We start from the raw sequence: 15,317 nt of genomic DNA on the forward strand, positions 1-15,317 counted from the left end.
TGATGCAGATGCGAAAAGGGCTAATATCATTCTGGGGTGATTTAGGTGAGATGTTAGAAAAAACTTTCTAACTATAAGAATAGTTAAAACTCTGCAGTAGGCTCCCAAGGGAGGTTATGGAATCCCCATGATGGACAAACACCTGGAAGGGATGATCCAGGTTTACTTGGTCATGCCTCACGGCTGGGGACTGGACTAGATGACCTCTCAAGGTCACTGCTGACCTTTCAAGGTCACTGCTGGCCCTATGTTTCTATGATGCTATGAGTCTGGGTCCATGTACCTAAATGGCTGGAAGCATTACCATCTCAAGCTCTGATCTCACGAGATCTCGTAAGCAATGTAGGTTGGGCTGGGTCACTGTTTAAACGAGCAGACCTTTAGGAAGTGGTACTGATGATCCAATTGCTGCCACGTTCCCCTCTGAATCAGGATAGAACCATGCCACAGCGCGGTGGTACAGGGCACTGTGCTGCCCAGGGTATCATCCTGCAGCTGGAGACGTTAAACTAACATATTGACTACTTGTGGGGAGCCAAGATTTGGGATTAGAGGGATAGACAGAAATTAGTCAGGTAGTGATCCCTACAGTAATGGCTCACTCACCTCTATTAACCATGCCAGAGAATCCTGTAAATCAGGGGCTAACATGAGGGAAATGCAACCCTTATTTTATGTATTCCTTAGTCCTCACTTCCCCCTTGCCTTTGATCATCTTCTCCATTAGTTCATCCCTCTCATTTCTACAATGACTCCTGCATGAGAGGGATCAGGTCTGCCTTTCTGGCCTTTGAAAATGATTTTAAAACCTAAACAATGAGGTCATCAGGCCTTTGGCTATAGTAGCACTAGCAGATTTTACTGTGTAAAGATCAACGGGTTCCATATTAAGATTCTCGCCAGATATTGGCTTTGACTGTGGGAGAAGTTGTCCAAGAGGAAGATAAGGGACCTGCTACTGCCAGCTCTAGGGGACCTCTGTTAGCTTAAGCGCTAGAGGCCTGTTTCTCTGAAGCAGTCCAGTCCCAGCTCCCTATGGGTGGGTGCGCAATGTACAAAGCTGTATCTGCAACACAAGGATTTTTTACAATACATTGGGTTCAGTGGGAATTAAATGTATCCAGGATGAAAACTGGAGAATTTAGCCCTTGATATTTATGTGACTGTTACACTGAGACTGAGTTTAATGTACAATTAGAATGTATCAATAACAATATTTAATGTGATGGCATGGTCTAGAAAAGTGGTCCCCAAACTTTTTACCTTATGCCCCCCCTTACTGCTGCCCACTTCCCACCATAGGGTGACCAGGTGTCCGGTTCAATCAGAACACCCGGTCGAAAAGGGACCCTGGTGGCTCCGATCAATACTGCCAAGCGGGCTGTTAAAAGTCTGGTCTATGGTGCTGTGGTGCTAAGGCAGGCTAGTCCCTACCTGTCCTGGCTGGCACCGTGCTGCACCCTGGAAACAGCCAGCTGAGCCAGGTCCTAGGCAGGGGGGCTGTGGGGCTCCACGTGCTGCCCCCACCCCGAACACCGGCTCCGTACTCCCATTGGCCAGCTCCTGACCAATGGGAGTGGGGGGGAGGGCAGTGCCTGCAGGTGAGAGCAGTGCACAGAGCCACCTGCTGTGCCTCCGCCTAGGACCCAGACCAGCTGGCTGCTTCCAGGGTGCAGTGCGGTGCCGCCAGGACAGGTAGGGACTAGCCTGCCTTAGCGCCGCAGCACCATCGACTGGGAGCTGCCTGAGGTAAGCCCACACCCCAACTCCCTGTCCCAGCCCTGAGCCCCCCCAACCCAGAGCACCCTCCTGCATCCCAAACCCCTCATCCCCAGCCCCACCCCAGAGCCCGCATCCCCAGCCGGAGCCCTCACCCTCTCCCGCACCCCAACTCCCTGTCCCAGCCCAGTGAACGTGAGTGAGGGTGGGGGAGAGCGAGCCACCGAGGAAGGGGGAATGTAGTGAGTGGGGGTGGAGCCTCAGGGAAGGGGCAGGGCCTCGGGGAAGGGGCAGGGCTAGGGTGTTTGGCTTTGTGCGACTAGAAAGTTGGCAACCCTATCCCCCACCCTGGGAGCCACAGCCGGGGACTTGGTTGGAACCAGGTGCCACAGCTGGGAGTGGGGCTATTGTTGGGGCTGGGGGCCGAGGCCGGGACCGGGGCGGGGGCCAGAAACAGAGCCTGAGCTGGGGCTGGGGCCAGAGCAGAGCTGAACAGAGCAGGGCTGGGTGGCATTCCCTCCCCATCCACTATGTGGGCTGGCCCAGGCCCCACCATGGCCTTCTAAATGTTCCTCCGTGCCCTCCTAGGAAGGCGCACCCCACAGTCTGGGGACCACGGGTCTAGAAGATTAAATACCAGTCTGGGAGCTGGGTACACTGGAAGTCTAATCCCAGTGCTGACAGTGACTTGTGGGGATAATAACACTTATTAGGGGATGTTTTGAGGATTGATTAATATATGGACTGTGCTTTGAAAAGGCCAAACACTGTGTAAATGCTAAGTCTGCTTATTGCCAGTGCTATTCATCTCTAGGATGCTAGATTAATTAACCCTTGCCATGTCTCTGCAAGGGAAATGGGGAAGTACTACCCTTCATTTTACTGCTGGGGAAACTGAGGCAAGGAAGGTAAGTGACTTGGCTAAGGGGAAATCAGTGTCCAAGCTGGGATTAGAATTCAAGAATTCATGGCTTCCATGCCTTATGCAGAGAGCAGGCCCTCTTTACATTTAAAGATGCTCGTACCACATGTACATCATGTGGGGCCACCTTTAATACAACGTTTGTTTAAGAACTGTCTAATGTATCTCCTAGGAACATAGCCCCAGGTCGTTGCTGTCTCCTAACTCCGTCTCTCCAAAGTCCCATTATCATACACACTCCCCTTTCTGCGCTTGCTTTTTTGTGTGATGCACAGACTGGGGGGCTTGGGCATGGTGACTGGAATCCAGTCTCTGCTCATTTGTGCTCTGTCCTGTACCCAGACTTGGAAAGCGGCGAACATTTTGGTGGTTTATTTACTCTGTCGTTTCCTTGCGTCTCTGGACTATTTGGTCAAATCTCAGTTCGCAGCCCATTTTAAAAAAAAATAAAGAGAGACTGGGCTGCATTTCTGGAGCTGGCTTCTGCCCTGAGCTGTAGCCATGCCCTCTCTGGCCCTGCACAGATGTGACCAGGAGCAGGACTCCTGCAGATGGACAGGTGTAAATGAGGGGGATTTGGCCCTCCATCCATCTGAAGAAAACAGTGGATTTCTTAATGTTCTCCAGAAATTTCTGGAACATTAATAGTCACAGGGGGAGTAAATACATAGGAAGCTGAGCCCCACCCCACCCCACCCAATTTGTTTTTGTTTCTGTGCTGTCAGGTTCAGTTAACCATTTCGATGACTTAACAGAGCTCAGCCTCCAAGCGAATGCTTTTGATTTGATAGGCAACTGCATCCCTTTTTCAAAGGAGCCTGCTCCCTAGGGCAACCACATCACAGTGCTGATTTGCTGCAGTGAAGACTGCAGCGCGTACAATATGCCCTCCCCCCTCTCCCTGTTCTGCTTACAGCATCGGTCTGTAGCCAGTGCAAGGAAGCAGCCGTGATACCCACTAACCTATTCATGCTTTGGAATGCCTCAGTGAGAACCCAGGAAAGGAGCCGCAATTCCTAATTCTTCAAGATGCAAGCCAGTGCCGATTCTACCAAGATGGACTGTCTGTGGAGCAACTGGAAATGTCAGGGTATTATATCTATTCTAGTGTTGCATGCCTAGAAAGACTGCATGGGAGAGAAGGCAAAGGCAGCATCCATCCATTTTGCATTGTTCACCTGTGGGTCTTTGCATGCTTTTTATTTCCCCAGAAGATTTTCTTTGAAGTAATTTTAAAAAACAACTCTAATTATACGCTTTGAGTTTCTTTTATTTCTCCAGTCCCCAGCTTTTACATCTTAAAAACATATAACGCAGGACGTTTTCCTCTCACGCTGCAGCTCCTATCAATGCCACTCTTCCCTGATCATGTAGCTTCTTTCCTCATCTTTGAGGATCATTGCCAGACTGTGCCCAGCATGCTTTTGTATGTCGTGGGCTTTTAGAAGAGGGCAGTAATTATGAATTTGTGTCTGTTTAGGCTCCTGAGGTTTACTGACAGTCCTGTTTTGGAGTTTCAGTGCATCCTTTTGGATGGGACACACCCATTTTGAGATCTGTGTCCACTGTCAACACAAAGAAAATGTAGCCCCAGCAATAACTGTAATAATACTCAGAATACTGTTGCATTGCCACACATTTGTCAGTTTGCTGTATGGTAGCCTTTAAATTTATTCCATGATTATTTTTTCTAGCACACCCCTAAACCACCTGCTGTAAAATATTGCGCTGTTTTGGTCATCTGTTGTGTAACTGACAAGAACAATAGAGGCTATGTTCTGTTATAACAAATTTATTTTTGAGATGGTCCATGTTAGCATTGGGTGTGGCTGGCTACCTTCCAGCTCGCCTGACAGCTTTTCAGCCATTTTTATTCAGCTTCACACTTAATAGCGAGCATCTATCCTTTGTTTTGTTAAAAGACTGTCTATGTGACACTGCTTGGGGAGCAGATTACAGAAAAATAGATGGAAAGATGGATCAGTCTTGTCATCTTATGTATGTGTGTGGCAGGCTTTGTTTTATTAATTCTGTAATAATCTTTATGACAGCAAGGTTCATTTTTTTTTTACTTTGAACATATTGTGAATTACACTGTAGCAGCATCTGCTTAAAGAGCCCGTGCTTCTTTTCAGATGTAATTTCTCCTCCTCAAAAGAATATAAACCCTGGTAATTGTAATGTGATCTGGAAAGCCTTCTGAATGTGTTTGGGGAGCAGGGCGGTTAATTGGATCCATCCAATTGCTGTTTCTGATATATTTTAAACCTTGGTTCTGCACATAATCATCACCACATTCTGAGGGATTTATCCTAAAGTCAGGCAGCTACAAAGTAAACAGAGGCACCTGCTAATACAAGCCCCCGGCAGATCACAGCTTCCATTGTGTTAATAAAGAACCATTTTTCACCACCAAGATTTATTATAACAACATGAATTCTGTATACTAAATTCCATGAGTTACTTTAAAACAAGGCTAGATATTAAAATGCTACCTATTCTTGTGGAAAAGAGAAAATTGCTGAGTCAAGTTGTCAAGCTCATCTTGACTTAAAGCCAGATTGGATTTTTTTGTCCATCTTTACAAAAAACAAAAAAATATATACATAAATTACAAAATAGAGGGGCACAGGGTATGCTATCTTTGCTTAACAAATAATTAATAGTATTCTTGTGCCATCTGTCTTTTTGCAGTCTGCCCTTTGAAATCAGTAGACAGTTTGACTTAAAATTGAATGACACAATATGACCCATGTTGGTGAGAAAGAACCTAGTTGGAATAAATGATTACTATCCTTTACTTATCTTTTCCTTTCCCTTGATGTAGCTTTTTATGCCTGGGGAATAGGAAGTGGGGACTTTTGTGATGAAAAGAGGGAAGATACTAAAATAGCCATAGGATATTGCCTATGTCTGTAACATTCTACTGATCAAACCCAAATTCACATGGCTGCAGAACTGTAACCCCCTCAAAAATAGACACAAGAAGAACAAACATTGGGGGGTTTATATGGTCAACAATAGACTGTGTTGACACCCCCCCACGCAGACCTCACCCCCAAATATCTATTTTCTGAAAAATAAAGTTGTTCAAATTTTCCATCTTCATTAATTATTGCTTCATGTCAGGTAACTTTTTTCCTTTCATAGGGCTGTCTATGTACATACAGACAAAGATAAAATAATACAATGAATTTTGATTGAAGTTATGGAAAACTTGAGTGGTAGTTAGCACAACTTTTAATTTACTAGAAAACCAGGTGTGTAATTAACTAAAATTAAGGACTAGGCAATGTAATATATCAATACTATTTTGGGGTAGGGTAGTGAAAAGCTAGGCGGTGTTTATTCTGAAAAGCAGCAGATAAAGTAGTTGTTGCTTTCGTTTTGCTCATCTTAACATGCTTTTTGTAAATATTTTTTGTGGTAATGGAAATACATTCAATGTTGGTATGTAATATTCAAATATATTGCAGTGTAATTTTATCCCTCTATACTGGAAGTATGACATGATTGTATCAATCACAGATGATGTTACAATCCTAAGGGAGAACCAAAGTCATTCTCCCCTGCTAGACATATGTCCCATTTAAAATATTATCATTGAGAGTAAGGTGAATTACAGCAGACTGTTGTTTTGTTTGCATCTTTCACAGTTAGAAGGTGATGTGTCTGAAATAGACTGGGGTTGAGCTATCCAGTATGTATGATGGTGCAGAGGTAGATATACCACTGTGTATGCCAGCCACTGCGGGCCTCCAGACACGAACAGTCAGAAGAGCTGACTGCAGAAGGTAGTACTTCAGAAATGATGTCACAACACCAGGCAGTCACGTTGTGCAGTGCTCTGAAGTAATTCCAGACGTGTGACTGTTGGAAGCTGTGTTTCTGAGAGTGGCTTAAGAACATAAGATGGCAGCATCTACCGCTTCAGATATATGGGCTGCTAGACCAGGCATCCTGACCTTCTATGAAGATGTGGCATGATGCTCTAGGACAGTGGCTCTCAACCTCTCCAGACTACTGTACCCCTTTCAGGAGTCTGATTTGTCTTGCGTACCCCCAGGTTTCACCTCACTTAAAAACTACTTGCTTACAAAATCAGACATACAAATCCGAAAATGCCACAGCACACTTATTACGGAAAAATTGCTTACTTTCTCATTTTTACCATGTAGTTATAAAATAAATCAATTGGAATATAAATATTGTACTTACTTTTCATTGTAGAGTATATAGACCTCATAAAGAAGTCATTGTTTGTATGAAATTTTAGTTTGTCCTGATTTCGCTAATGCTTTTTATGTAGCCTGTTGTAAAACTAGGCAAATATCTAGATGAGTTGATGTGCCCCCTGAAAGACCTCTGCATATCCCCAGGGGTACACGTACTCCTGGTTGAGAACCACTGCTCTAGGATACCCTGTAATTGATACTTACGGCATGTACCAGTTACATTAGAAAAGACCCCCAAACGCCTTGCATTGCACAGCTAGTTATTTGCAATACTCTAGCCAGGCAGTCACCTCTGCTTTCATTTCCCCTTCCACAATCCACTTCTTAGATATCCATGAGTGATAAGTTTCTGTCTGCTTGTCTGTTGACCTACAAGTCTCAATTAAAAAAACAAATGTGAAAGATTGCAAGTAAAGAACCTGTGGAGTCTTTATAGAAATGCCACTAAATACTAACTATAGCATTCATCTCTGTAGCACCTGAAGGCCAAGGGTGACTAAGGAATGCAGGTGTCTTTGAAGTCCATCTTACTTAGCTTCATTGGAACAATGTTATGAACAGGGCTTGTACTGGCACCTGTTTTCTGAGTATTATCTTACTTTTTCAATTAAAGTAGGAGCTGCCTTTAAAATGGTTCTGAAAAGCTAGACCAAGCATTTCTCCATGGCTATGTTCTCTGTTTTCAGTACTGATAGCAGTGTTCAATGGTAATAATATTCACGTGTGCATTTAAAGTGTAATCTTATTAGCAGCTTTGAAACCATTCTAATCAGCCACCTTGTCATAAAATAGTAGTTTCGGCCTATTGTTACTGTCGATGCTTTTCACATTTTCAGAGGTGGATCGTTTCAACAGACGTTATGGATTAGATCCTCATCTGGTGCAACCTGGTGTGGCTCCAAATGAGCTAGGCTAGTTTACACCAGCTAAGGATCTGTCCCTGAGGATCTGTTGTATGTCTTGTGCTGAACCTTTATAGATACAGATGCTTGGAGCCAGGTTGTCAGCTGATATGTATTGGCTTAGATGCCAAGAGTTCTATGGAGCTACAATGACTCTGACCCACTGAGAATCTAGCCCCTTTTTCTCTTTCAGAGGGTGTCCTGTAAAGACTGAACAAATGTGGTCAAGTTGTAGTTTAAGGGAAGAACAGTCTTCCAATTTCAGGTGTTCTTTTTTTGCAGAAATTATAAGGCTAAGCTTACCAAAATCAGTATTAAGGATGTATTTAGTCCCTAACCTGGGCTGATGCATTTTGAAGGTTAGCACAAAATAAAGTTTGTTTATGAAGTTTGAGTAGACTGCATTTTAAGCAGACTGAAATAAACAAACCCTGTTACTCCATTAACATGCAAACAGATTAAGGGCCAAACTTTCAACCCTGCCTGTAACATTTCACCTGCAAATTGGGTGATTAGATGCAGTGACCTGATTTGTGTGCATAAATGTTGTTATATGAGCAAACTTTGTGAGGGTATTATTTTAGGGTCCCATTTGAAAATTATACCCAGGTTCACCACAGACTTCTATTGGGATCAGATACAAATTCAGAAAAAGGGTTTTAGCTATTTGATAATCCAGGTTTTATGAAAAATATGGTCACTGTACCTACTGGGTTCCGGGACGGGGGCGGACGGAAGCCCGCAATATGGTCACTGTTACTATTGGGTTCCAGGACGTGGGAGGACGGAAGCCCGCAATATGGTCACTGTAGTGGGGTGGTTACCCCGCTCCAGCCCTGAAGGGCTTAAAACAGCCCTGGGAGAGGGCTGTGGCAGGGGAAAAGATGGGCTGTTTGGGAAAGCAGCCACAGCTGTAGCCCTTATAAGAGGGCGGTGGGCCAGAAGGAAAGACCTCCTCTCTCTGGCTCTAGAGAGGGAAGGACTTGACTGCTGGGAAGCTGAGGAGGGTATCTAGGGTGGAGCAGTGCTGGGGAAGGGCAGAGGGAGCTGGTAGCTCCAGCCTAGCAAAACCCCAGGCTGCAGGCCTTGTTAGGGTAGAGCAGTACTGGGGAAGGGCAAAGGGAGCTGGGAAGCTCCAGCCTAGTAAAAACCCAGGCTTCAGGCCTAGTTAAAGGCCTATAAAAAGGTACTGGGCCTGCAGAGGGGCAGCCCAGAGATAGGCAGAGGCAGCTGGTCCAACCCCCCTTGCCGATGATGAGTAGTTCATAGGCTGCAGTCTGCCCCAAGGAGTGGGGGCTAGACAGTGACTGGCAGTAGCCACTGAGGCAAGGGAGGGATAGGGATTGGGGGTTCCACTAGCAGGGGAGCCCCAGACTGAGGGGGTACTGCCAGGGGGCAGAACCCTAATCTAGAAAGGCACCGGGGTCCGGGAAGGACACGGGGGCCAGCGGCAGGTGAGACACTGGCCTGCAGAGGGCGTTCCTGGCCAGAAGGGCTAATTCCCAGGACGACCGACAGGAGGCACCGCACCGGTGAGTCGTCGCCCTGCGACGGTCACTATTATTACCTCTCCTCAATTTGTTTCCCCCTTCAACTTGATATGTGCCCCGTCACTCGTTCCCGAAGTCCATCTCACTGGCACACTGAAGAGTTACACTGACAACCCCATCCCTGGACCAAGGCTGGTGCAATACCCTGGGAGCTCTCATCCTGTCTGTCCTGATAGCCTAGGAGCTTTTCCTCTCCTCTTCACTGTGGTGTTCCTGTAAGCTGCCTTTGTATGGCATTCTGAATAATGGGGCCAGTCAACAAATCTGAAACCTCTTCCATGCATGTTTTCAAGAAAAAGTTCATTTTCTTTCAAAAATGTGTGCTGAAATTTTTAATTTTCTTATTGAAACAAAATTAAGTGCAAATTTTCCATTTGCTTTTAAGCAAAGTGAAAATTTGGGGTCTTTCTTTCTCCCCCTCTGTTTCTCTTCCCTTTTTTCTCCCATTGGAGAAGAGGGGGGAGGGGAAAGAGAGGGGAAAAACCAAACCACTTTCACTTTGATTCTAATCAAAACCAGCTTTTCATTTCAACGAAACACTGAGACATTTCGAACATATCACTCAAAAAGTCATTTTTTATCATCAAAAACCCCTTTTCAGTGAAAAAAATCTCAACCAGCTCTAGTGACTAGGCATAAGCTCCTATAAGCAGCCACGCTCTGCCCTCCTCGTGGCTTGCGTTATCAAAGTAGCCCCGTGCTAGACTTGCACAGACAACTCTTCAGCAGCACTGTACTGGAGGGGGTGGAGCAGCACTTTGTGGCTTGCTAGGCTGGTCAGGTTTAGCAGCCCACACTTAGGGGTGGGCAGCTTTATTTGGGAACAGGAAAGGTTCACATGACCAAACCTTCCAAGGTTAAAGGCCAGACTGTGCCTGGACCCCCCTGCACATGTCTGCAGTGTGGGGGAGGACACAAAGCGACTGCCCCACTTTGTGCCCCCTTGCCTCAGCAGGGCCCAGGCATGATAGCCCCTTCTTGCTGGCCACACCAACCTCTGTGCGTCACTAGCTAGTAGAGCTAGCGAAGTGGGGAGGAGGGAGCTCGTTGCACCATCCTAAGTGATAGTTCAGCAGGTGCACTCCCACTATGCCCCTGGCAGCTCTGGAAGGGGGTGCACAGGTGTAGGTGGGTGGGGTTTCCCCATTCCCTTGGGGGTGCTGTGCGCCAGGAGTTTTAGGAGGGATCACACAGTCTCTCCCTGAGGTGGTGCCTCTCCACTCCTCTCGCAAGGCAGGGCTGTGCCTGTCTGGTACAACTGAGCCCTAAGCTGTTAGTTTCATCGAGAAGAATGGGACAAGCCTGCACAAACCTTTCAGGGGAGAGCTCTGTGTGCGCAAATGAGGCGTGAGCAAACTAGTTTACATAGTTCACACCTTTGACCAGACCAAACCCTGACCATGAAGTTTGGAAAAGCTCATCTAACCTTCTTTCTTTCCTTTCTCAAATGTTGCCTTTGTCTGCTCTTGATTTTAGTCAGAACCAGAAGCATTAGCAATGCAATGCCATGAGAGAGGCTTTTCTGATGGTATTTCTGACCTGACCCTGACTATTACAATGGAGTGCTGGAAACAGAGGCAGTAGAGTCTAGTGGTTAGAGCTCTGGACTGGGAGTCAGGGTTCCTGGGTTGTATTCACATAGTTGCCTCTGGTTCCATTGAGGATCTTGGCTGAATCACTTGCATTCTCTGACCCTCAGTTTGCCCAGCTTTAAAATGGCAACAATAGAAACCACCTTGTCAGAGTGTTGCTGGAATTAGTTAGTGTTTGTAAGTAACTTTGAGCACCATGGATGAAAAGCACGAATCTACTGGGCAGGTATAAATTATTGTTAATCTTTCTTGTTCAAAACTCTCTTCTCATGAGATTTGCAAACTGATTTCAAGACAAAGATTCAGGTGAGTTTTTGGATAATAAGCAGCTAAATTCTCAGGACCAAATTCTGCCCACTGGTGTGCATGTGCAACTCCCCCAGGTTTCTGCATAAACTGCATATGCACATCTGAGGCTGGAACTTGTCCCTTTGATGCTTAACTGAACTTCTATATCTTTTGCGGCGTTCACATGTCATTCATCAGAACCGAGCCCTCGCCAACCAGAAGAACATCAGGCAAGGGACCAGAGTGCAGGAGATGCAATCTCTGAGCATGGCCCAGGATCTCAGTCTGGCTTTTAGAAAAGCCGGGGAGGCACATATTTCTGTGTAGAGTAGGTCTAATTACTATTTCACATTTTGTGGGTGTGCAGAACCTTTTCAAGATACACAGCAGTGGTGGTTTTCTTAGCTGAGAGTAAGATCAACTTGCTGAGCTAAGATCCAGGAGATAGAATAAAGAACAGGCAATGGTCCTGAGTGGAGAGGAAAGAGGATACCTGCAGCTTAAGTCTCACCAAAGAGACCCAGCTTCAAACTATCTTCAGAAACTCTCTCCACAGCAGAAGTGTAGCGTATCTGAGTTGCTTGTGGATTCTCGTTGACATGAGGCAACCTCCAAAGAGCCGAGACCTATTTATGTTCTGGAGTGAAACCAGTCATAGAACACCTGTACTCCGGGAGCACAGGGTTGTTGTTTTTTTGGTAAACTTCCTTTAGAATCTTCTCATTTCCTTTTGAATAATCAAATTCTTTGATTAAGAAATTGAAACTAAAACCAAGAAAGTTGACTGCTGTGATGAAAGCCACTAAAAACAAGGACAATCGTAACCCTCCAGATGTCCTTCAGCACCTCCTGTACTCAAAATGAGGCTTCACCACTAACTTCTATTTTTTCTGAGTCCCAAAATGCCAAGCTATAGGCTCAATCCTTCAGTCCTTACTCAAGCAAAATTCCCATCGATCCCAATGGGACCGCAGGATTAAGAGCCCACGGTTAGAGGGCAGACCCGGGAAGATGTGTACAACTTTGATGTTTTATTGCTTCCAGTTTTAACAAGGCCACCATGCTTATTTAAACCACTGAGATTTAAAAAAAAAAAAAAAAGTGAGATTTTAATGGCCTGGCATTTGCTGGCTCCTGCTCATTTTATGTCCTGTCTGAAAATAAATCAACTTAAACAATACATTTCAACTTCCTTCATTGTCAGAATGAGAATGCCTTTTAAAATACAAAAACAACAAAGAGTCCAGTGGCACCTTAAAGACTAACAGATTTATCTGAGCATAAGCTTTCTGAAGAGGTGGGGTTTTTACCCACAAATGCTTATGCTCAAATAAATCTGTTAGTCTTTAAGGTGCCACCGGATTCCTTGTTGTTTCTCAAAAAGAAAAGGAGTACTTGTGGCACCTTAGAGACTAACCAATTTATTTGAGCATGAGCTTTCGTGAGCTACAGCTCACTTCATCGGATGCATACCGTGGAAACTGCAGCAGACATTATATACACACAGAGATCATGAAACAATACCTCCTTCCACCCCACTGTCCTGCTGGTAATAGCTTATCTAAAGTGATCATCAAGTTGGGCCATTTCCAGCACAAATCCAGGTTTTCTCACCCCCCCCCCAAACTCACTCTCCTGCTGGTAATAGCAGGAGAGTGAGTTTTTGTGTGGTGGGGAGGGGGTGGAGGGTGAGAAAACCTGGATTTGTGCTGGAAATGGCCCAACTTGATGATCACTTTAGATAAGCTATTACCAGCAGGACAGTGGGGTGGAAGGAGGTATTGTTTCATGATCTCTGTGTGTATATAATGTCTGCTGCAGTTTCCACGGTATGCATCCGATGAAGTGAGCTGTAGCTCACGAAAGCTCATGCTCAAATAAATTGGTTAGTCTCTAAGGTGCCACAAGTACTCCTTTTCTTTTTGCAAATACAAACTAACACGGCTGTTACTCTGAAACTTGTTGTTTCTGTGGATAAGACTAACACAGCTGCCCCCTGATACTTGACACCATTTCAAAATACATCTCCTTGAAAATGGTCTACGGAGGAGTAATTCTGGCTATGCTGGGGACCTAAGCTAGCTGTGCATGCAAGGGCTGAAGTCATTGGGAGCTGGTCAGTTGAAGTCCGGCGGGTGGGGTTAACTCTGACTTCAGTGAGAGCAAAGTTGGGCCCTTTTTAGTTGCATGGGATGCTGTACCAATCTGATGTTAATTTTTCCTTACAATTAAAGATGGGCCTGAGCCCTGACATTTGAGATCTGGTAGAGGGTCCATATCTAAGCTTCTGAAAGTTTGATAGGGATGAGGAGGGGGGCTGGATCTGTGGTCCTGGTTCATGCCCATCTCTACTTAAAATTAACATTGATTGCACGAGGTGTGGCAGGAATTCTGCCTGTTTTCCTTCATTTCCATTGCAGATTAGGCAGGTTCCTATTAATAAAATCCTGTACACAAATCTGCAAGTGGCAGGCAGGCTTGTTGTTTTATTAGCAAATAAGACATGGAGTGGGCCTCTTGTCTACAGATGTTGTGTTTTTTTTTAAAAAAAACCAATGGTTGTCATTCCTAATCCTGCAGCCTTCCTTGTGTGAAGAAATCCCACTGATGTCAACGAGAATGTCACATGAGGAGCAGTGGCAAGACTGGTTCCTTAATTATTATCAGCCACCTAGTATTACCATGTATGGGGCCAATCCTGTCACATTTAATCACATAAGCAATCCTAGTTCTCCCGAATAATCCCACTGACATCAGAGGGACCATTCTTGGGATTAAGGAATACTCAGGGGAGTAGGGGGTTACAAGATCTGGCATTCATTAATTGTATGCCTGTTCTCTTGTGTCTCCTGTTAGTATGCTGTATGTCGTGCATGCTGAGTTATCTAGAATGCCGGAAACCCTAACTCACCTTGAAACTCCTGTTTGTCATTCTTGAGGTCTAGGAATGTCTTTGTCTGTCTTCTCATAACACCAAGTGACTAAGATTGCAGAATAACCCAGGCCCTGAAAGCCATTGCTCTGAAAGGGATGGGAGGCCTTTTGGATAGGGATAATGCACACTATTGCCAGGCTACAAACCCAGGGTCAACTCCCACTCCTGGCCTCTTGTCCCAAGGGTTGGGAGAGCAAGAAGGGTGACCTCTCTGGCTTATTGAGAGCTGGCATAGGTGGATTCTCAGGGGCATCCTGCCCTCAGGGAGAAGGGTGGTCTCTGTGATATGGGACTCAAGGATGAAGGGCTGTAACCCGAGAGAAAAGGATGGGATCCAGAGGGGCCCAACAAGAATGGGGGGAAAAAAACCTTATAAAAATAGCAAAGACACTCTGTCGGCTCTGCAGTTCATGGTAGCAGTCTTCCGGAGAATGGCTGGCACGTCTCAGCTTCAGAAGTTGCATCCCTCTGTATTACATTTAAATACAGATGACTGGTGGCCGGGGGGGGGGGGGGGGGGCAGAGGTGGGGAAATGATATATTGGCATAGAAAGATGTCTTAACGAAGTGATGAGAGAAAACACTGAGCAGGTAGCCTTTGGATATGCTTTGATACTGGGAGAACCCTCTGCTAATCAATGCATAAATAGCTGGATACATAAATAGCTGGATACTATTGGCCAGATTTTAATCACCCTTCATCATGTGGAGAATCCACTACTTTGCCAACATGCACAAACATGTAAGTGGATCTGTAGCAGTGCCCTCTGTGCCCCAGGATTGAAATCCTGGCCCCATTGAAGTCCACGGTAAAACTCCTAGTGACTTCATTAGGGCCACGCCATCATCCCATTTCTCTGAGGTCAGAATCTGACCCTGTAAAATATATATAGTTAAACAATGGAAATAATTTTCTGAAGTTTTAAATTAGTGTATGTTTTACTGGAGCATAGGAGGGATTTTAAATACTATTGTTACATCTAGGTTTGTCTGTTTCTGACTGTTTCTAATGTGCTTATCATGATAGTCCCAAGGCATCCATTTTTCAGGGGGTTAAAAATTCATTTGGTAAGAAGTAGAGATGGAGTCAAACCAAAACCCTGGATCCAAAGACTGCAAAACTTTGACAGATCACACCTGGACCTTGGTCTATAATGAGCCCAGCGAAACCCAC

The 15,317-nt window shown here is 45.3% G+C and overlaps 1 protein-coding gene across 3 annotated transcripts in view; it reads left to right on the forward strand.

Moving 5' to 3' along the window:
• RTN1 (reticulon 1) overlaps positions 1–15,317 on the forward strand; it is a 202,125-nt gene that overhangs the window by 171,464 nt on the left and 15,344 nt on the right. The window contains exon 1 of one of the 3 annotated variants that reach the window (XM_073349960.2): positions 3,432–3,731. The exons of the other annotated variants lie outside the window; for them this stretch is intronic. Coding sequence (XP_073206061.1) covers positions 3,671–3,731 — 61 coding nt within the window. The 5' untranslated portion in view covers positions 3,432–3,670. Of the gene's footprint in view, positions 1–3,431; positions 3,732–15,317 lie in introns of those variants that run through there. 3 annotated transcript variants of the gene reach the window in all.

The sequence above is a fragment of the Lepidochelys kempii genome, chromosome 6 (assembly GCF_965140285.1).
Source record: "Lepidochelys kempii isolate rLepKem1 chromosome 6, rLepKem1.hap1, whole genome shotgun sequence".
NCBI lineage: Eukaryota > Metazoa > Chordata > Testudines > Cheloniidae > Lepidochelys > Lepidochelys kempii.